The sequence below is a fragment of the Nansenia antarctica genome (assembly GCF_963989245.1).
Source record: "Nansenia antarctica genome assembly, chromosome: 11".
Lineage (NCBI taxonomy): Eukaryota > Metazoa > Chordata > Actinopteri > Argentiniformes > Microstomatidae > Nansenia > Nansenia antarctica.
Window position 1 is genome coordinate 2,516,959 of NC_137681.1, and position 22,200 is coordinate 2,539,158.

The 22,200-nt window shown below is 44.3% G+C and overlaps 6 protein-coding genes and 1 pseudogene across 7 annotated transcripts in view; 6 read left to right on the plus strand and 1 right to left on the minus strand.

The window, feature by feature from the left end:
• LOC308167328 (E3 ubiquitin-protein ligase TRIM39-like) overlaps positions 1-1,228 on the plus strand; it is a gene marked incomplete at its 3' end in the record, with an annotated part of 2,022 nt that extends 794 nt beyond the window's left edge. The window contains exon 2 of the mRNA XM_080541731.1: positions 1-1,228. This exon is cut by the window's left edge and continues 421 nt beyond it. Coding sequence (XP_080397857.1) covers positions 1-1,228 — 1,228 coding nt within the window.
• Positions 1-22,200, minus strand: part of mtr (5-methyltetrahydrofolate-homocysteine methyltransferase) — a 45,940-nt gene that overhangs the window by 19,044 nt on the left and 4,696 nt on the right. Inside the window, exons 7-8 of the mRNA XM_080541514.1 lie at positions 21,995-22,054; positions 21,816-21,910 (exon numbers count right to left, since the gene is read on the minus strand). Coding sequence (XP_080397640.1) covers positions 21,816-21,910; positions 21,995-22,054 — 155 coding nt within the window. The remainder of the gene's footprint in view (positions 1-21,815; positions 21,911-21,994; positions 22,055-22,200) is intronic.
• On the plus strand, positions 4,904-6,550 carry LOC308167589 (E3 ubiquitin-protein ligase TRIM39-like; the record flags this gene model as incomplete). The annotated part of the gene is made up of 1 exon (XM_080542008.1): positions 4,904-6,550. The coding sequence occupies one exon, from the start codon at positions 4,904-4,906 to the stop codon at positions 6,548-6,550; it is 1,647 nt and encodes a 548-aa protein (XP_080398134.1).
• Positions 8,040-10,069, plus strand: LOC308167180 (E3 ubiquitin-protein ligase TRIM39-like; the record flags this gene model as incomplete). Its single annotated transcript, XM_080541557.1, has 2 exons — positions 8,040-8,175; positions 8,424-10,069. The coding sequence occupies exon 2, from the start codon at positions 8,426-8,428 to the stop codon at positions 10,067-10,069; it is 1,644 nt and encodes a 547-aa protein (XP_080397683.1). The 5' UTR covers positions 8,040-8,175; positions 8,424-8,425.
• Positions 11,985-13,629, plus strand: LOC308167177 (E3 ubiquitin-protein ligase TRIM39-like; annotated as a pseudogene). The gene has a single exon. The product of its transcript is annotated as an E3 ubiquitin-protein ligase TRIM39-like (transcript).
• LOC308167176 (E3 ubiquitin-protein ligase TRIM39-like) lies at positions 15,463-17,122 on the plus strand (the record flags this gene model as incomplete). The annotated part of the gene is made up of 1 exon (XM_080541554.1): positions 15,463-17,122. The coding sequence occupies one exon, from the start codon at positions 15,463-15,465 to the stop codon at positions 17,107-17,109; it is 1,647 nt and encodes a 548-aa protein (XP_080397680.1). The 3' UTR covers positions 17,110-17,122.
• On the plus strand, positions 19,053-20,696 carry LOC308167178 (E3 ubiquitin-protein ligase TRIM21-like; the record flags this gene model as incomplete). Its single annotated transcript, XM_080541555.1, has 1 exon — positions 19,053-20,696. One exon carries the CDS (start codon positions 19,053-19,055, stop codon positions 20,694-20,696), a length of 1,644 nt encoding a protein of 547 aa, XP_080397681.1.

Sequence of the window (22,200 nt, forward strand, 5' to 3'; positions counted from 1 at the left end):
CAAGCTGATCGACCCTGTGGAGAACCTGGAAGACAGGATGTGTAAGAAGCACGACAGACTCCTAGAGCTGTTCTGTAGGAGTGATGAAATGTGTGTGTGTTTGCTGTGCATGAAAACAGACCACAAGACCCATGACACCGTCCCCATAGAGGAGGAGTATGGAGACAGGAAGGCTCAGCTGGGGAAGACAGAGGCAGATGTTCAGCAGATGATCCAGGAGCGACTGCAGAAGGTTTCAGAGATCAAACACTCAGTAGATCTCAGTAAGAAAGATGCACAGAGAGAGAAAGCAGACAGCGTACAGGTCTTCACTGCTCTGGTGGACTCCATGAAGAGAAGCCATGTTGAGCTCCTTGACGTGATCGAGGAGAAGCAGAAAGCAGCAGAGAGGCGAGCTGAAGGGCTGATTAAAGAGCTGGAGCAGGAAATCACTGAGCTACAGAGGAGAAGCACTGAGCTGGAGCAGCTCTCACACACTGAGGACCACCTCCACCTCCTCCAGAGCTTCCCTTCCCTGTCCACCCCTCCACACACCAAGGACTGGTCTGAGGTCAGGGTCCACAGTGATCTGAATGTCGAGTCTGTGAGGAGAGTTCTGTCTGAGCTGGGGGCGACGCTGAATACAGAGATGGAGAAGCTGAAGTCTGAAGTCAAGCTGAAGAGAAGTCAGCAGTATGCAGTGGACGTCACTCTGGACCCTGATACAGCACATCCCCTTCTCATTCTGTCTGAGGATGGGAAACAAGTTAGACGTGGAGCCACAAGTAAGAATCTCCCTGATAACACAGAAAGGTTTTCCTTGTGTCTCTGTGTTTTAGGAAAGGAGGGTTTCTCCTCACGGAGGTTTTACTATGAAGTGGAGGTGAAGGAGAAGACTGAGTGGACTGTAGGAGTGGCCAGAGAGTCCATCAACAGGAAGGGGCAGATCACACTGAACCCTAGGAAAGGATACTGGACTGTCTGGTTGAGGAATGGAAATGAGTACGAGGCTAATGCTGGCCCTCCTGTCCCCCTGTCCCTGAGAGAGAAGCCCCAGAAGGTGGGGGTGTTTGTGGATTATGAGGAGGGCCAGGTCTCCTTTTATGATGTGGAGGCCAGGTCTCTGATCTACTCTTTCACTGGCTGCACCTTCACTGAGAAACTCTATCCATACTTCTACCCTGGTATTAATGATGGTGGTAAAAACTCTGCCCCTCTGATCATCTCTCCTGTCAATCACACTGACTGATTGTTAACCTTTAACTCTGACCAAGAAGAAAAATAAGCACATTTAGAATTATATTTATCTGTTGTCACTCATTAGGGAAGATTATGGTGTAATTTACCAAATAGAGTAATGTTTTACTTGGTTATGGTTTGTTATCATAGTTTGTGCTCTCAGTGTGTCTGCTAGAGATGGTGAATATGCAGCAGCAATGTCAGATACAGCCCAGCCTCTCCACCTCATAAGAAGATAATATGACTCTACGTACATGAGACGGTTTGACTTCTCAGGGTGTTCACATTATTATAAATCAGATGCTCTCAACATACTGTATTTTCATTATTAGCTAGTTATCATTGTAATGTTTAAGTATTTTGGCGATTTTGAGTGTAATGAATACTGGGTGTGTACACAGTGAAATTGAGGATGTTCAGACGATTAAATTCACTTGGATTGATAAAATCCATTGATCACATTAATAATCAGTGTAGTCCAGGTCCCAGAGCTTTAGAATGGTGATGGTGAGGTAGCAGACTGGCTGTCTGGCTTATTAAAACAAAAACATAAGTTGTCCTTTAGTCTCTGCATGTGTGTGACGTAATTACATTTAACAGAATGTACGTTTGATAATAATGTTATTGATTTAATGGCTTGCAAAGGGAATCAGATGCTTAAAAACTGTTTAATAAGGGTGACTGTGATATGAGAGGGATAGATCTTCTCTATGTGATATTATACATTTGTCTAATGGTCTGTTTCTGTGGTGGTTTTATCATCACTGCATATCAAACATCAACACCTGATGAATAAAGTCCCTGTTACCTGACACCTGTGAATGATGATTCATTCATTTATCACCGAGGTGAATAAAGTCGTCAACATTGTCAACATCCTAGACTGCCAAGGGAGACTTTATTCACCCAAAATGCATACATTATGACACTTCATTTTGTAGCCAATCAAAGTGTTGTTGCTAGGTAGAAACCACATAAAACTCTTGGCACTCTATGTGGTGAGTGTTCCGGAATTCTTTGTCAATGAGTGAATTAAGCCTCATTAAACACTGAGATCTGTGCCAGAGAAAGACTTTACTCCAGTGTTTCCTCCAGGAATGTTTACAATGGTGGCGGGTGGCCGTGACCGCGCGCGCAGCGCGCGCGATTTTTTTCGCGTGCACGCGTATGAAACGCGCACGCGCGCTCAAAACAGCGTTTTTTTTTTTTTTTTTTTTTTTTTCTAATCACAGCCAAAACTAGAGGATGGCCAAAAAAAAAAAAAAAATGAATATACAGAATATAAACTTGTGACTGACAGTCACATACACACACAAAGATCATCAGCTATAATATAATACGAAGTAGGCCTACATGAGCACAAAAGCGGCTAACGTTACTGATTAACTGTTTACTGTAGTGCAGAGAGATGGTAGTCGTAGGCGGCGTATCAAATGACAAAGCTAAACGTTTAATGAAGGACATGAACGATTGTCAACAACACACTCAAGCAGTAAATAGAACAGTCTAAACAACTTGGGTACTACGGACGGAACAATAGTCTCAACCTATAGTTCCGTGCGTGAATTATGTCAACCCACCACATTACAGAAGTAAAATCACAGTCAGATGGAGCATTCGGTAAACAGCTGAGTATCAGCTGAGTTAAAGAAAACAAACTCTTACCTTTGATGAGACCCACATGAGCCCTGTTTTCCCGTACTTCTCCCGTGTGTCTCTTATTGTCCAAATGTTCCCTGAATTTTAGCTGCATGTTTTTCCAGCATGTAATTCCGTTGTCAATAAAAAAATCGTCTCCCCTTCTTTTCCCCTTGACAATACTGTGTCGTTGCTAAAGTGACGGCACATAAGAATCGTTTTTTTACTTGCTAATGTCTGCTAACGTAGCACTTGAAACTGGCGCCGTTCTCTGGACTGCAGCTGCTCCCGCGTTAGCATTAGCATCCATCTTTTCTTCTCCCTTCTCACCGTCACGAGCTCAAATGACACTTGTCGGCCGATCTAACTCTTAACACTCACTTACAGGACTTCTGACACCATGTCGTGTTATTCTATTAAACATACACGTGAGTCCTTCTGTATTTCAATGTAAGTGTCTTTATTTTAACTCGCTCTGTAAGCTCTACAATACCGGTCTCTTGTTGTCTCGTCGTAACCTGCCCACCTGACCTGGGGGGTATTCCATCAACGTCGCTAAAGGAAAATCCTGGCTTATTTTTGATAACTCTCGCGAGACCTATCAGAATATGCCTGGATATTTGTAAGAACTCTCGCGAGATTTATCAGACTAAACCTGGATTTTCCCTTTAGCGATGTTGATGGAATACCCCCCGGATGTCACTACGGTGGCCTGTACACAATAACAATAATACCACAGTTCACATTTAGACCAATCAGGAGCCCTTACTCACGTCGTCAACTGAATGTCATTAATCTGATTTTGGATCAGCGGTTAGAGAGAGATGGGCGTGGATTTAGGTGCACTTTTAGTCAACATCCATTATAGCGCTGATCTAGGATCAGATATATTTTAATCAGCTAAAATGTTCTTCTTTTTTTTTTTTTTTTCGCTTTTTTTTTTTTTTTTTTTGTGGACTGAATCAATTCGTGGCGGAGGAAATTCCATCGTGGCGGCCCGCCACCAATAAATGCATGTAGAGGAAACACTGTTTACTCTGTAGCAACCTATGACCTGATACACTCTCCTGTTTACTGTTCATACCTGGCACCTGAGAGAGAGAGAGAGAGAGAGAGAGAGAGAGAGAGAGAGAGAGAGAGAGAGAGAGAGACAGAGAGAGAGAGAGAGAGAGAGAGAGACAGAGAGAGAGACAGAGAGAGAGAGAGAGACAGAGGGAGAGAGAGAGAGAGAGAGAGACAGAGAGAGAGAGAGAGAGAGAGAGACAGAGAGAGAGAGAGAGACAGAGGGAAAGAGAGAGAGAGAGAGAGAGAGAGAGAGAGAGAGGGAGAGAGAGAGAGAGAGAGAGAGAGAGAGAGAGTTTGAGTGTTTAAGTGGCATCAAACACGGTGATCCATGCCAGAGGAAGTGTTTACTCTGTAGCAACCTTAGTCCTGATCACAAATATTATTCTGATTACAGTTTATACTGACTGGGAACAATATGGTGATTGGAAATGACAGGTAAGAAGAGCGTGTCCATGTTAGAAACAGAGCAGCCTGTAAAGGGTTAACTCTGTTGCAGGGAGGAGAGCTGTACTGGGAGGGGAGGAGCATCTCAACGTCAGGCAGCTGAAATGAAACTAAACTGTGTAGAGACGTAAAGTGTATCGTGGACATGGGCAGACTCTCTCAAACTTGTTAGATATCGTCCCCAAACAGGCATCTATCACACCTACAGTACAAAGGACAGAGACATCTATCACACATACAGTAGAAAGGACAGAGACAGCATCCACACTCTCACAGAATCACAGACAGGTGAGTTGAAAGACTTACAGTGACATGTCAAGATAAACTATTGTGTTCACACTCTTTTTATAGACGGTTCAGTATGTAAAAAGTATTGATTTGGTTGAAGGACTATTTCCTATGTGATGTAGAATAATGTTATCATTATTGGTCGCTGTATAATCCCATAAGACAGTCTTGACAGCTCCATAGTTCAAACTATCGAGATCTGATTGATTCCAGGAAATGCTTTATGGTGTCACCTCTGGTCTCTCTAGATATGGCTTCCTCCAGCAGTCTCCTGTCTGAGGAGCAGTTCCTGTGTTCTGTCTGTCTGGATGTGTTCACTGACCCAGTCACTATTCCATGTGGACACAACTTCTGCATGGCCTGTATCAGAAAGTACTGGGACAGCAATGACCTGTGTCAGTGTCCAATGTGTAAAAAAGCATTTGATAAGAGACCAGATCTCTTTGTCAATACTTTCATCTCTGAGATGGCCGCTCAGTTTAGGAAGTCAGTTGAAGTGAAGGCAGCCAGCAGCCCAGCCCCAGACACACCTGTCAAACCTAGAGAAGTGTCCTGTGACATCTGCACTGGGACGAAGCTCAAGGCTCTGAAGTCCTGCCTGGTGTGTCAGACCTCTTACTGTGAGACTCACCTGGAGCCTCATCAGAGAGTCGCAGCCTTAAAGAGACACAAGCTGATCGACCCTGTGGAGAACCTGGAAGACAGGATGTGTAAGAAGCACGACAGACTCCTGGAGCTGTTCTGTAGGAGTGATGAAATGTGTGTGTGTTTGCTGTGCATGAAAACAGACCACAAGACCCATGACACCGTCCCCATAGAGGAGGAGTATGGAGACAGGAAGGCTCAGCTGGGGAAGACAGAGGCAGATGTTCAGCAGATGATCCAGGAGCGACTGCAGAAGGTTTCAGAGATCAAACACTCAGTAGATCTCAGTAAGAAAGATGCACAGAGAGAGAAAGCAGACAGCGTACAGGTCTTCACTGCTCTGGTGGACTCCATGAAGAGAAGCCAGGCTGAGCTCCTTGACGTGATCGAGGAGAAGCAGAAAGCAGCAGAGAGGCGGGCTGAAGGGCTGATTAAAGAGCTGGAGCAGGAAATCACTGAGCTACAGAGGAGAAGCACTGAGCTGGAGCAGCTCTCACACACTGAGGACCACCTCCACCTCCTCCAGAGCTTCCCTTCCCTGCCCACCCCTCCACACACCAAGGACTGGTCTGAGGTCAGCGTCCACAGTGATCTGAATGTCGAGTCTGTGAGGAGAGTTCTGTCCGAGCTGGAGGAGACGCTGAATACAGAGATGGAGAAGCTGAAGTCTGAAGTCAAGCTGAAGAGAAGTCAGCAGTATGCAGTGGACGTGACTCTGGACCCTGATACAGCACATCCCAATCTCATTCTGTCTGAGGACGGGAAACAAGTTAAATTAGGAGACACAAGTAAGAATCTCCCTGATAACACAGAGAGGTTTTCCTTGGGTCCCTGTGTTTTAGGAAAGGAGGGTTTCTCCTCAGGGAGGTTTTACTATGAAGTGGAGGTGAAGGAGAAGACTAGCTGGGCTGTAGGAGTGGCCAGAGAGTCCATCAACAGGAAGGGGCAGATCTCACTGAGCCCTGAGGATGGATACTGGACTGTCTGGTTGAGGAATGGAAATGAGTACCAGGCTTATGCTGGCCCTAGTGTCCCCCTGTCCCTGAGAGAGAAGCCCCAGAAGGTGGGGGTGTTTGTGGATTATGAAGAGGGCCAGGTCTCCTTTTATGATGTGGAGGCCAGGTCTCTGATCTACTCTTTCACTGGCTGCACCTTCACTGAGAAACTCTATCCATTCTTCTGCCCTGGTATTACTGATGGTGGTAAAAACTCTGCCCCTCTGATCATCTCTCCTGTCAATCACTCTGACTGATTTTTAACCTTCAACTCTGACCAAGCAGAAAAATAGGCATTTAGAACTATCTTTATCTGTTGTCACTCATTAGGGAAGGTTATGGTATAATTTACCACAGAGTAATTTCTGATCTGGTTATCGTTTGTTATCATATAATTTGTGCTCTCAGTGTGTCTGCTAGAGATGGTGAATATGCAGCAGCAATGTCAGATACAGCCCAGCCTCTCCAGCCTCATAAGAAGATAATATGACTCTATATACATGAGACTGTTTGACTTCTCAGGGTGTTCACATTATTATAAATCAGATGCTCCCAACATACTGTATTTTCATTATTACCTAGTTATCATTGTAATGTTTAAGTATTTTGGCGATATTAAGTGTAATGAATACTGGGTGTGTATAATTGAGGATGTTCAGACAATTAAATTCACTTGGATTGATCAGATCCATTGATCACATTAATAATCAGTGTAGTCCAGGTCCCAGAGCTTTAGAACGGTGATGGTGAGGTAACAGACTGGCTGTCTGGCTTATTAAAACACAAACACAAGTTGTCCTTCAGTCTCTGCATGTGTGTGACGTAATTACATTTAACAGAATGTACGTTTGATAATAATTTTATTGATTTAATGGCTTGCAAAGGGAATCAGATGCTTAAAAACTGTTTAATAAGGGTGACTGAGATGGTAATATGAGAGATAGATCTTCTCTATGTGATATTATAAGTTTGTCTAATGGTCTGTTTCTGTGGTGGTTTTATCATCACTGCATATCAAACATCAACACCTGATGAATAAAGTCCCTGTTACCTGACACCTGTGAATGAGTGAGTGATTAATTTATCACCGAGGTGAATAAAGTCGCCCACATTGTCAATATCCTAGACTGCCAAGGGAGACTTTATTCACCAGAAATGCATAAATGATGACGCTTCATTTTGTAGCCAATCAGAGTGTTGTTGCTAGGTAGATACCACATAAAACGCTTGGCACTCTATGTGGTGAGTGTTCCGGAATTCTTTGTCAATGAGTGAATTAAGCCTCATTAAACACTGAGATCTGTGCCAGAGAAAGACTTTACTCTGTAGCAACCTATGACCTGATACACTCTCCTGTTTACTGTTCATAACTGGCACCTGAGAGAGAGAGAGAGAGAGAGAGAGAGAGAGAGAGAGAGAGAGAGAGTTTGAGTGTTTAAGTGGCATCAAACACGGTGATCCATGCCAGAGGAAGTGTTTACTCTGTAGCAACCTTAGTCCTGATCACACATATTATTCTGATTACAGTTTATACTGACTGGGAACAATATGATGATTGGAAATGACAGAGGAGATGACAGAAGAGCGTGTCTGTAAAACCACATGTTAGAAACAGACCAGCCTGTAAAGGGTTAACTCTGTTCCAGGGAGGAGAGCTGTACTGGGAGGGGAGGAGCATCTCAACGTCAGTTTGCTGAAATGAAACTAAACTGTGTAGAGACATAAAGTGCATCGTGGACAAGGGCAGACTCTCTCAAACTTGTTAGATATCGTCCTCAAACAGGCATCTATCACACCTACAGTACAAAGGACAGAGACATCTATCACACATACAGTAGAAAGGACAGAGACAGCATCCACACTCTCACAGAATCACAGACAGGTGAGTTGAAAGACTTACAGTGACATGTCAAGATAAACTATTGTGTTCACACTCTTTTTATAGACGGTTAAGTATGTAAAAAGTATTGATTTGGTTGAAGGACTATTTCCTATGTGATGTAGAATAATGTTATCATTATCGGTCGCTGTATAATCCCATAAGACAGTCTTGACAGCTCCATAGCTGAAACTATCGAGATCTGATTGATTCCAGGAAATGCTTTATGGTGTCTCTTCTGGTCTCTCTAGATATGGCTTCCTCCAGCAGTCTCCTGTCTGAGGAGCAGTTCCTGTGTTCTGTCTGTCTGGACGTGTTCACTGACCCAGTCACTATTCCATGTGGACACAACTTCTGCATGGCCTGTATCAGAAAGTACTGGGACAGCAATGACCTGTGTCAGTGTCCAATGTGTAAAAAAGCATTTGATAAGAGACCAGATCTCTTTGTCAATACTTTCATCTCTGAGATGGCCGCTCAGTTTAGGAAGTCTGTTGAAGTGAAGGCAGCCAGCAGCCCAGCCCCAGACACACCTGTCAAACCTAGAGAAGTGTCCTGTGACATCTGCACTGGGACGAAGCTCAAGGCTCTGAAGTCCTGTCCGGTGTGTCTGGTTTCTTACTGTGAGACTCATCTGGAGCCTCATCAGAGAGTCGCAGCCTTAAAGAGACACAAGCTGATCGACCCTGTGGAGAACCTGGAAGACAGGATGTGTAAGAAGCACGACAGACTCCTGGAGCTGTTCTGTAGGAGTGATGAAACGTGTGTGTGTTTGCTGTGCATGAAAACAGACCACAAGACCCATGACACCGTCCCCATAGAGGAGGAGTATGGAGAGAGGAAGGCTCAGCTGGGGAAGACAGAGGCAGATGTTCAGCAGATGATCCAGGAGCGACTGCAGAAGGTTTCAGAGATCAAACACTCAGTAGATCTTAGTAAGAAAGATGCACAGAGAGAGAAAGCAGACAGCGTACAGGTCTTCACTGCTCTGGTGGACTCCATGAAGAGAAGCCAGGCTGAGCTCCTTGACGTGATCGAGGAGAAGCAGAAAGCAGCAGAGAGGCGGGCTGAGGGGCTGATTAAAGAGCTGGAGCAGGAAATCACTGAGCTACAGAGGAGAAGCACTGAGCTGGAGCAGCTCTCACACACTGAGGACCACCTCCACCTCCTCCAGAGCTTCCCTTCCCTGTCCACCCCTCCACACACCAAGGACTGGTCTGAGGTCAGCGTCCACAGTGATCTGAATGTCGAGTCTGTGAGGAGAGTTCTGTCTGAGCTGGAGGAGACGCTGAATACAGAGATGGAGAAGCTGCCTGAAGTCAAGCTGAAGAGAAGTCAGCAGTATGCAGTGGACGTGACTCTGGACCCTGCTACAGCACATCCCAATCTCATTCTGTCTGAGGATGGGAAACAAGTTAAATTAGGAGACACAAGTAAGAATCTCCCTGATAACACAGAGAGGTTTTCCTTGTGTCCCTGTGTTTTAGGAAAGGAGGGTTTCTCCTCAGGGAGGTTTTACTATGAAGTGGAGGTGAAGGAGAAGACTGAGTGGGCTGTAGGAGTGGCCAGAGAGTCCATCAACAGGAAGGGGCAGATCACAACGAGCCCTGAGAAAGGATACTGGACTGTCTGGTTGAGGAATGGAAATGAGTATCAGGCTAATGCTGGCACTGTTGTCCCCCTGTCCCTGAGAGAGACGCCCCAGAAGGTGGGGGTGTTTGTGGATTATGAGGAGGGCCAGGTCTCCTTTTATGATGTGGAGGCCAGGTCTCTGATCTACTCTTTCACTGGCTGCACCTTCACTGAGAAACTCTATCCATTCTTCTGCCCTGAGCTGAATGATGATGGTGAAAACTCTGCCCCTCTGATCATCTCTCCTGTCAATCACACTGACTGATTTTTAACCTTCAACTCTGACCAAGCAGAAAAATAAGCATTTAGAACTATCTTTATCTGTTGTCACTCATTAGGGACGGTTATGGCATAATTGACCAAATAGAGTCATTTTTTACTTGGTTATCGTTTGTTATCATAGTTTGTGCTCTCAGTGTGTCTGCTAGAGATGGTGAATATGCAGCAGCAATGTCAGATACAGCCCAGCCTCTCCAGCCTCATAAGAAGATAATATGACTCTATGTACATGAGACGGTTTGACTTCTCAGGGTGTTCACATTATTATAAATCAGATGCTCTCAACATACTGTATTTTCATTATTAGCTAGTTATCATTGTAATGTTTAAGTATTTTGGCGATTTTGAGTGTAATGAATACTGGGTGTGTATAATTGAGGATGTTCAGACAATTAAATTCACTTGGATTGATAAAATCCATTGATCACATTAATAATCAGTCTAGTCCAGGTCCCAGAGCTTTAGAACGGTGATGGTGAGGTAGCAGACTGGCTGTCTGGCTTATTAAAACAAAAACATAGGTTGTCCTTTAGTCTCTGCATGTGTGTGACGTAATTACATTTAACAGAATGTACGTTTGATAATAACGTTATTGATTTAATGGCTTGCAAAGTGAATCAGATGCTTAAAAAATGTTTAATAAGGGTGACTGAGATGGTAATATGAGAGAGATAGATCTTCTCTATGTGATATTATACGTTTGTCTAATGGTCTGTTTCTGTGGTGGTTTTATCATCACTGCATATCAAACATCAACACCTGATGAATAAAGTCTCTGTTACCTGACACCTGTGAATGATGATTCATTCATTTATCACCGAGGTGAATAAAGTCGCCCACATTGTCAATATCCTAGACTGCCAAGGGAGACTTTATTCACCAAAAATGCATAAGTTATGACACTTCATTTTGTAGCCAATCAAAGTGTTGTTGCTAGGTAGAAACCACATAAAACGCTTGGCACTCTATGTGGTGAGTGTTCCGGAATTATTTGTCAATGAGTGAATTAAGCCTCATTAAACACTGAGATCTGTGCCAGAGAAAGACTTTACTCTGTAGCAACCTATGACCTGTTACACTCTCCTGTTTACTGTTCATACCTGGCACCTGAGAGAGAGAGAGAGAGAGAGAGAGAGAGAGAGAGAGAGAGAGAGAGAGAGAGAGAGAGAGAGAGAGAGAGAGAGAGAGAGAGAGAGTGAGAGTATGAGTGTTTAAGTGGCATCAAACACGGTGAAACATGCCAGAGGAAGTGTTTACTCTATAGCAACCTTAGTCCTGATCACAAATATTAGTCTGATTACAGTTTATACTGACTGGGAACAATATGATGATTGGAAATGACAGGTAAGAAGAGTGTATCTGTAAAACCACATGTTAGAAACAGACCAGCCTGTAAAGGGTTAACTATGTTCCAGGGAGGAGAGCTGTACTGGGAGGGGAGGAGCATCTCAACGTCAGCTTGCTGAAATGAAACTAAACTGTGTAGAGACATAAAGTGTATCGTGGACACGGGCAGACTCTCTCAAACTTGTTAGATATCGTCCTCAAACAGGCATCTATCACACATACAGTACAAAGGACAGAGACATCTATCACACATACAGTAGAAAGGACAGAGACAGCATCGACACTCTCACAGAATCACAGACAGGTGAGTTGAAAGACTTACAGTGACATGTCAAGATAAACTATTGTGTTCACACTCTTTTTATAGACGGTTCAGTATGTAAAAAGTATTGATTTGGTTGAAGGACTATTTCCTATGTGATGTAGAATAATGTTATCATTATTGGTCGCTGTATGATCCCATAAGACAGTCTTGGCAGCTCCATAGTTCAAACTATCGAGATCTGATTGATTCCAGGAAATGCTTTATGGTGTCACCTCTGGTCTCTCTAGATATGGCTTCCTCCAGCAGTCTCCTGTCTGAGGAGCAGTTCCTGTGTTCTGTCTGTCTGGATGTGTTCACTGACCCAGTCACTATTCCATGTGGACACAACTTCTGCATGGCCTGTATCAGAAAGTACTGGGACAGCAATGACCTGTGTCAGTGTCCAATGTGTAAAAAAGCATTTGATAAGAGACCAGATCTTTTTGTCAATACTTTCATCTCTGAGATGGCCGCTCAGTTTAGGAAGTCAGTTGAAGTGAAGGCAGCCAGCAGCCCAGCCCCAGACACACCTGTCAAACCTAGAGAAGTGTCCTGTGACATCTGCACTGGGACGAAGCTCAAGGCTCTGAAGTCCTGCCTGGTGTGTCAGACCTCTTACTGTGAGACTCACCTGGAGCCTCATCAGAGAGTCGCAGCCTTAAAGAGACACAAGCTGATCGACCCTGTGGAGAACCTGGAAGACAGGATGTGTAAGAAGCACGACAGACTCCTGGAGCTGTTCTGTAGGAGTGATGAAATGTGTGTGTGTTTGCTGTGCATGAAAACAGACCACAAGACCCATGACACTGTCCCCATAGAGGAGGAGTATGGAGACAGGAAGGCTCAGCTGGGGAAGACAGAGGCAGATGTTCAGCAGATGATCCAGGAGCGACTGCAGAAGGTTTCAGAGATCAAACACTCAGTAGATCTCAGTAAGAAAGATGCACAGAGAGAGAAAGCAGACAGCGTACAGGTCTTCACTGTTCTGGTGGACTCCATGAAGAGAAGCCAGGCTGAGCTCCTTGACGTGATCGAGGAGAAGCAGAAAGCAGCAGAGAGGCGGGCTGAAGGGCTGATTAAAGAGCTGGAGCAGGAAATCACTGAGCTACAGAGGAGAAGCACTGAGCTGGAGCAGCTCTCACACACTGAGGACCACCTCCACCTCCTCCAGAGCTTCCCTTCCCTGCCCACCCCTCCACACACCAAGGACTGGTCTGAGGTCAGCGTCCACAGTGATCTGAATGTCGAGTCTGTGAGGAGAGTTCTGTCTGAGCTGGGGGCGACACTGAATACAGAGATGGAGAAGCTGAAGTCTGAAGTCAAGCTGAAGAGAAGTCAGCAGTATGCAGTGGACGTGACTCTGGACCCTGATACAGCACATCCCTGTCTCATTCTGTCTGAGGACGGGAAACAAGTTAGACGTGGAGCCACAAGTAAGAATCTCCCTGATAACGCAGAGGTTTTCCTATCATGCCTGTGTTTTAGGAAAGGAGGGTTTCTCCTCTGGGAGGTTTTACTATGAAGTGGAGGTGAAGGAGAAGACTGGCTGGATTGTAGGAGTGGCCAGAGAGTCCATCAACAGGAAGGGGCAGATAACACTGAACCCTGAGAAAGGATACTGGACTGTCTGGTTGAGGAATGGAAATGAGTACTGGGCTAATGCTAGCCCTGCTGTCCCCCTGTCCCTGAGAGAGACGCCCCAGAAGGTGGGGGTGTTTGTGGATTATGAGGAGGGCCAGGTCTCCTTTTATGATGTGGAGGCCAGGTCTCTGATCTACTCTTTCACTGGCTGCACCTTCACTGAGAAACTCTATCCATTCTTCTGGCCTGGTAATAATGATGATGGTAAAAACTCTGCCCCTCTGATCATCTCTCCTGTCAATCACACTGACTGATTTTTAACCTTCAACTCTGACCAAGCAGAAAAATAAGCATTTAGAACTATCTTTATCTGTTGTCACTCATTAGGGACAGTTATGGCATAATTGACCAAATAGAGTCATTTTTTACTTGGTTATCGTTTGTTATCATAGTTTGTGCTCTCAGTGTGTCTGCTAGAGATGGTGAATATGCAGCAGCAATGTCAGATACAGCCCAGCCTCTCCAGCCTCATAAGAAGATAATATGACTCTATGTACATGAGGCTGTTTGACTTCTCAGGGTGTTCACATTATTATAAATCAGATGCTCTCAACATACTGTATTTTCATTATTACCTAGTTATCATTGTAATGTTTAAGTATTTTGGCGATTTTGAGTGTAATGAATACTGGGTGTGTATAATTGAGGATGTTCAGACAATTAAATTCACTTGGATTGATCAGATCCATTGATCACATTAATAATCAGTGTAGTCCAGGTCCCAGAGCTTTAGAACGGTGATGGTGAGGTAGCAGACTGGCTGTCTGGCTTATTAAAACAAAAACATACGTTGTCCTTCAGTCTCTGCATGTGTGTGACGTAATTACATTTAACAGAATGTACGTTTGATAATAATGTTATTGATTTAATGGCTTGCAAAGGGAATCGAATATGCTTAAAAACTGTTTAATAAGGGTGACTGTGATGGTAATATGAGAGAGATATCTATGTGATATTATAAGTTTGTCTAATGGTCTGTTTCTGTGGTGGTTTTATCATCACTGCATATCAAACATCAACACCTGATGAATAAAGTCTCTGTTACCTGACACCTGTGAATGAGTGATTGATTAATTTATCACCGAGGTGAATAAAGTCGCCCACATTGTCAACATCCTAGACTGCCAAGGGAGACTTTATTCACAAAAAATGCATAAAATATGACTCTTCATTTTGTAGCCAATCAAAGTGTTGTTGCTAGGTAGAAACCACATAAAACGCTTGGCACTCTATGTGGTGAGTGTTCCGGAATTCTTTGTCAATGAGTGAATTAAGCCTCATTAAACACTGAGATCTGTGCCAGAGAAAGACTTTACTCTGTAGCAACCTATGACCTGATACACTCTCCTGTTTACTGTTCATACCTGGCACCTGAGAGAGAGAGAAAGTTTGAGTGTTTAAGTGGCATCGAACACAGTGATCCATGCCAGAGGAAGTGTTTAATCTTTAGCAACCTTAGTCCTGATCACAAATATTAGTCTGATTACAGTTTATACTGACTGGGAACAATATGATGATTGGAAATGACAGGTAAGAAGAGCGTGTCTGTAAAACCACACGTTAGAAACAGACCAGCCTGTAAAGGGTTAACTCTGTTGCAGGGAGGAGAGCTGTACTGGGAGGGGAGGAGCATCTCAACGTCAGGCAGCTGAAATGAAACTAAACTGTGTAGAGACGTAAAGTGTATCGTGGACATGGGCAGACTCTCTCAAACTTGTTAGATATCGTCCCCAAACAGGCATCTATCACACCTACAGTACAAAGGACAGAGACATCTATCACACATACAGTAGAAAGGACAGAGACAGCATCCACACTCTCACAGAATCACAGACAGGTGAGTTGAAAGACTTACAGTGACATGTCAGGATAAACTATTGTGTTCACACTCTTTTTATAGACGGTTCAGTATGTAAAAAGTATTGATTTGGTTGAAGGACTATTTCCTATGTGATGTAGAATAATGTTATCATTATTGGTCGCTGGATAATCCCATAAGACAGTCTTGACAGCTCCATAGTTCAAACTATCGAGATCTGATTGATTCCAGGACATGCTTTATGGTGTCACCTCTGGTCTCTCTAGATATGGCTTCCTCCAGCAGTCTCCTGTCTGAGGAGCAGTTCCTGTGTTCTGTCTGTCTGGATGTGTTCACTGACCCAGTCACTATTCCATGTGGACACAACTTCTGCATGGCCTGTATCAGAAAGTACTGGGACAGCAATGACCTGTGTCAGTGTCCAATGTGTAAAAAAGCATTTGATAAGAGACCAGATCTCTTTGTCAATACTTTCATCTCTGAGATGGCCGCTCAGTTTAGGAAGTCAGTTGAAGTGAAGGCAGCCAGCAGCCCAGCCCCAGACACACCTGTCAAACCTAGAGAAGTGTCCTGTGACTTCTGCACTGGGACGAAGCTCAAGGCTCTGAAGTCCTGCCTGGTGTGTCAGACCTCTTACTGTGAGACTCACCTGGAGCCTCATCAGAGAGTCGCAGCCTTAAAGAGACACAAGCTGATCGACCCTGTGGAGAACCTGGAAGACAGGATGTGTAAGAAGCACGACAGACTCCTGGAGCTGTTCTGTAGGAGTGATGAAATGTGTGTGTGTTTGCTGTGCATGAAAACAGACCACAAGACCCATGACACCGTCCCCATAGAGGAGGAGTATGGAGAGAGGAAGGCTCAGCTGGGGAAGACAGAGGCAGATGTTCAGCAGATGATCCAGGAGCGACTGCAGAAGGTTTCAGAGATCAAACACTCAGTAGATCTCAGTAAGAAAGATGCACAGAGAGAGAAAGCAGACAGCGTACAGGTCTTCACTGCTCTGGTGGACTCCATGAAGAGAAGCCATGTTGAGCTCCTTGACGTGATCGAGGAGAAGCAGAAAGCAGCAGAGAGGCGGGCTGAAGGGCTGATTAAAGAGCTGGAGCAGGAAATCACTGAGCTACAGAGGAGAAGCACTGAGCTGGAGCAGCTCTCACACACTGAGGACCACCTCCACCTCCTCCAGAGCTTCCCTTCCCTGCCCACCCCTCCACACACCAAGGACTGGTCTGAGGTCAGCGTCCACAGTGATCTGAATGTGGAGTCTGTGAGGAGAGTTCTGTCTGAGCTGGAGGAGACGCTGAATACAGAGATGGAGAAGCTGAAGTCTGAAGTCAATCTGAAGAGAAGTCAGCAGTATGCAGTGGACGTCACTCTGGACCCTGCTACAGCACATCCCAATCTCATTCTGTCTGAGGATGGGAAACAAGTTAAATTAGGAGACACAAGTAAGAATCTCCCTGATAACGCAGAGAGGTTTTCCCAGGGTCCCTGTGTTTTAGGAAAGGAGGGTTTCTCCTCAGGGAGGTTTTACTATGAAGTGGAGGTGAAGGAGAAGACTAGGTGGACTGTAGGAGTGGCCAGAGAGTCCATCAACAGGAAGGGGCAGATAACACTGAACCCTGAGAAAGGATACTGGACTGTCTGGTTGAGGAATGAAAATGAGTACAAGGCACTCGCTGGCCCTGGTGTCCCCCTGTCCCTGAGAGAGAAGCCCCAGAAGGTGGGGGTGTTTGTGGATTATGAGGAGGGCCAGGTCTCCTTTTATGATGTGGAGGCCAGGTCTCTGATCTACTCTTTCACTGGCTGCACCTTCACTGAGAAACTCTATCCATTCTTCAACCCTGGTAGTAATGATGGTGGTAAAAACTCTGCCCCTCTGATCATCTCTCCTGTCAATCACACTGACTGATTTTTAACCTTCAACTCTGACCAAGCAGAAAAATAAGCACATTTATAATTATATTTATCTGTTGTCACTCATTAGGGAAGGTTATGGTATAATTTACCACAGAGTAATTTCTGATCTGGTTATCGTTTGTTATCATAGTTTGTGCTCTCAGTGTGTCTGCTAGAGATGGTATATAGCCCAGCCTCTCCAGCCTCATAAGAAGATAATATGACTCTATATACATGAGACTGTTTGACTTCTCAGGGTGTTCACATTATTATAAATCAGATGCTCTCAACATACTGTATTTTCATTATTAGCTAGTTATCATTGTAATGTTTAAGTATTTTGGCGATTTTGAGTGTAATGAATACTGGGTGTGTATAATTGAGGATGTTCAGACAATTAAATTCACTTGGATTGATCAGATCCATTGATCACATTAATAATCAGTGTAGTCCAGGTCCCAGAGCTTTAGAATGGTGATGGTGAGGTAGCAGACTGGCTGTCTGGCTTATTAAAACAAAAACATAAGTTGTCCTTCAGTCTCTGCATGTGTGCGACGTAATTACATTTAACAGAATGTACGTTTGATAATAATGTTATTGATTTAATGGCTTGCAAAGGGAATCAGATGCTTAAAAACTGTTTAATAAGGGTGACTGTGATGGTAATATGAGAGAGATAGATCTGCTCTATGTGATATTATAAGTTTGTCTAATGGTCTGTTTCTGTGGTGGTTTTATCATCACTGCATATCAAACATCAACACCTGATGAATAAAGTCCCTGTTACCTGACACCTGGGAATGATGATTCATTCATTTATCACAGAGGTGAATAAAGTCGCCCACATTGTCAACATTCTAGACTGCCAAGGGTGACTTTATTCACCAGAAATGCATAAATTATGACGCTTCATTTTGCAGCCAATCAAAGTGTTGTTGCTAGGTAGAAACCACATAAAACGCTTGGCACTCTATGTGGTGAGTGTTCCGGAATTCTTTGTCAATGAGTGAATTAAGCCTCATTAAACACTGAGATCTGTGCCAGAGAAAGACTTTACACTGTAGCAACCTATGACCTGATACACTCTCCTGTTTACTGTTCATACCTGGCACCTGAGAGAGAGAGAGAGAGAGAGAGAGAGAGAGAGAGAGAGAGAGAGAGAGAGAGAGAGAGAGAGAGAGAGACAGGGAGAGAGAGAGAGAGAGAGAGAGAGAGAGAGAGAGAGAGAGAGAGAGAGAGAGAGAGAGAGAGAGAGAGAGTGTGTGTTTAAGTGGCATCAAACACGGTGATCCATGCCAGAGGAAGTGTTTACTCTATAGAAACCTTAGTCCTGATCACAAATATTAGTCTGATTACAGTTTATACTGACTGGGAACAATATGATGATAGGAAATGACAGGTAAGAAGAGCGTGTCTGTAAAACCACATGTTAGAAACAGACCAGCCTGTAAAGGGTTAACTCTGTTCCAGGGAGGAGAGCTGTACTGGGAGGGGAGGAGCATCTCAACGTCAGTTTGCTGAAATGAAACTAAACTGTGTAGAGACATAAAGTGTATCGTGGACAAGGGCAGACTCTCTCAAACTTGTTAGATATCGTCCTCAAACAGGCATCTATCACACATACAGTACAAAGGACAGAGACATCTATCACACATACAGTAGAAAGGACAGAGACAGCATCGACACTCTCACAGAATCACAGACAGGTGAGTTGAAAGACTTACAGTGACATGTCAAGATAAACTATTGTGTTCACACTCTTTTTATAGACGGTTCAGTATGTAAAAAGTATTGATTTGGTTGAAGGACTATTTCCTATGTGATGTAGAATAATGTTATCATTATTGGTCGCTGTATAATCCCATAAGACAGTCTTGACAGCTCCATAGTTCAAACTATCGAGATCTGATTGATTCCAGGAAATGCTTTATGGTGTCACCTCTGGTCTCTCTAGATATGGCTTCCTCCAGCAGTCTCCTGTCTGAGGAGCAGTTCCTGTGTTCTGTCTGTCTGGATGTGTTCACTGACCCTGTCTCTATTCAATGTGGACACAACTTCTGCATGGCCTGTATCAGAAAGTACTGGGACAGCAATGACCTGTGCCAGTGTCCAATGTGTAAAAAAGCATTTGATAAGAGACCAGATCTCTTTGTCAATACTTTCATCTCTGAGATGGCCGCTCAGTTTAGGAAGTCTGTTGAAGTGAAGGCAACCAGCAGCCCAGCCCCAGACACACCTGTCAAACCTAGAGAAGTGTCCTGTGACATCTGCACTGGGACGAAGCTCAAGGCTCTGAAGTCCTGCCTGGTGTGTCTGACCTCTTACTGTGAGACTCACCTGGAGCCTCATCAGAGAGTCGCAGCCTTAAAGAGACACAAGCTGATCGACCCTGTGGAGAACCTGGAAGACAGGACGTGTAAGAAGCACGACAGACTCCTGGAGCTGTTCTGTAGGAGTGATGAAATGTGTGTGTGTTTGCTGTGCATGAAAACAGACCACAAGACCCATGACACCGTCCCCATAGAGGAGGAGTATGGAGAGAGGAAGGCTCAGCTGGGGAAGACAGAGGCAGATGTTCAGCAGATGATCCAGGAGCGACTGCAGAAGGTTTCAGAGATCAAACACTCAGTAGATCTCAGTAAGAAAGATGCACAGAGAGAGAAAGCAGACAGCGTACAGGTCTTCACTGCTCTGGTGGACTCCATGAAGAGAAGCCAGGCTGAGCTCCTTGACGTGATCGAGGAGAAGCAGAAAGCAGCAGAGAGGCGGGCTGAAGGGCTGATTAAAGAGCTGGAGCAGGAAATCACTGAGCTACAGAGGAGAAGCACTGAGCTGGAGCAGCTCTCACACACTGAGGACCACCTCCACCTCCTCCAGAGCTTCCCTTCCCTGCCCACCCCTCCACACACCAAGGACTGGTCTGAGGTCAGCGTCCACAGTGATCTGAATGTGGAGTCTGTGAGGAGAGTTCTGTCTGAGCTGGAGGAGACGCTGAATACAGAGATGGAGAAGCTGCCTGAAGTCAAGCTGAAGAGAAGTCAGCAGTATGCAGTGGACGTGACTCTGGACCCTGATACAGCACATCCATGTCTCATTCTGTCTGAGGATGGGAAACAATTTAGACGTGGAGCCACAAGTAAGAATGTCCCTGATAACACAGAGAGGTTTTCCTATTGTCTCTGTGTTTTAGGAAAGGAGGGTTTCTCCTCAGGGAGGTTTTACTATGAAGTGGAGGTGAAGGAGAAGACTGAGTGGACTGTAGGAGTGGCCAGAGAGTCCATCAACAGGAAGGGGAAGATCATACTGAACCCTAGGAAAGGATACTGGACTGTCTGGTTGAGGAATGGAAATGAGTACCAGGCTAATGCTGGCCCTCCTGTCCCCCTGTCCCTGAGAGAGAAGCCCCAGAAGGTGGGGGTGTTTGTGGATTATGAGGAGGGCCAGGTCTCCTTTTATGATGTGGAGGCCAGGTCTCTGATCTACTCTTTCACTGGCTGCACCTTCACTGAGAAACTCTATCCATACTTCTACCCTGGCTGGAATGATGATGGTGAAAACTCTGCTCCTCTGATCATCTCTCCTATCAATCACACTGACTGATTTTTAACCTTCAACTCTGACCAAGCAGAAAAATAAGCATTTAGAACTATCTTTATCTGTTGTCACTCATTAGGGACGGTTATGGTATAATTTACCACAGAGTAATTTCTGATCTGGTTATCGTTTGTTATCATAGTTTGTGCTCTCAGTGTATCTGCTAGAGATGGTGAATATGCAGCAGCAATGTCAGATACAGCCCAGCCTCTCCAGCCTCATTAGAAGATAATATGACTCTATGTACATGAGACTGTTTGACTTCTCAGGGTGTTCACATTATTATAAACCAGATGCTCTCAACATACTGTATTTTCATTATTAGCTAGTTATCATTGTAATGTTTAAGTATTTTGGCGATTTTGAGTGTAATGAATACTGGGTGTGTATAATTGAGGATGTTCAGACAATTAAATTCACTTGGATTGATCAGATCCATTGATCACATTAATAATCAGTGTAGTCCAGGTCCCAGAGCTTTAGAACGGTGATGGTGAGGTAGCAGACTGGCTGTCTGGCTTATTAAAACAAAAACATAAGTTGTCCTTCAGTCTCTGCATGTGTGTGACGTAATTACATTTAACAGAATGTACGTTTGATAATAATGTTATTGATTTAATGGCTTGCAAAGGGAATCAAATGCTTAAAAACTGTTTAATAAGGGTGACTGTGATGGTAATATGAGAGAGATAGATCTTCTCTATGTGATATTATACGTTTGTCTAATGGTCTGTTTCTATGGTGGTTTTATCATCACTGCATATCAAACATCAACACCTGATGAATAAAGTCCCTTACCTGACACCTGTGAATGAGTGAGTGATTAATTTATCACCGAGGTGAATAAAGTCGCCCACATTGTCAACATTCTAGACTGCCAAGGGAGACTTTATTCACCAGGAATGCATAAATGATGACGCTTCATTTTGTAGCCAATCAAAGTGTTGTTGCTAGGTAGATACCACATAAAACACTGGACACTCTAGTCTTCATTCCATCCTCAAACGTGCTGAGGACAATTAAGCAATTGTTGGGCGGAAATAAACTACATTGAAACGTTTCAATCAATGTAATAATCAATCAAATCAATGTATAGGTGTGAATGTAGCATAGTAGCTAGCTCACCACAGAGGCTTGGCGTGGGCTACGCTGACGACGAAGGCCTCTCCTGTCTGCCCTGAGAGCGTGCGGCCGCTCCGGTCCACGATGGTCCCTGAGATCTGACACAACAACAACAACAACCACAATATTAGACTATATGACATTTTAAAAATTAGACTTTAATATCCAAAAGATATACTTACGAATATAGGCTTTGGTTCGTAGCTTTTTTCAAACAGCTTGTCGATGGCGAACAGAGCTGCCTTTTGGACAGGAGGAGGGAGGGGGGGAGGGGGAGTCGTTTTAGTAAGTTATCTGACAAACCGTGATCATATGATGTTCGTATGATAAGGTAATAGTGTGTGTGTGTGTGTGTGTGTGTGTGTGTGTGTGTGTGTGTGTGTGTGTG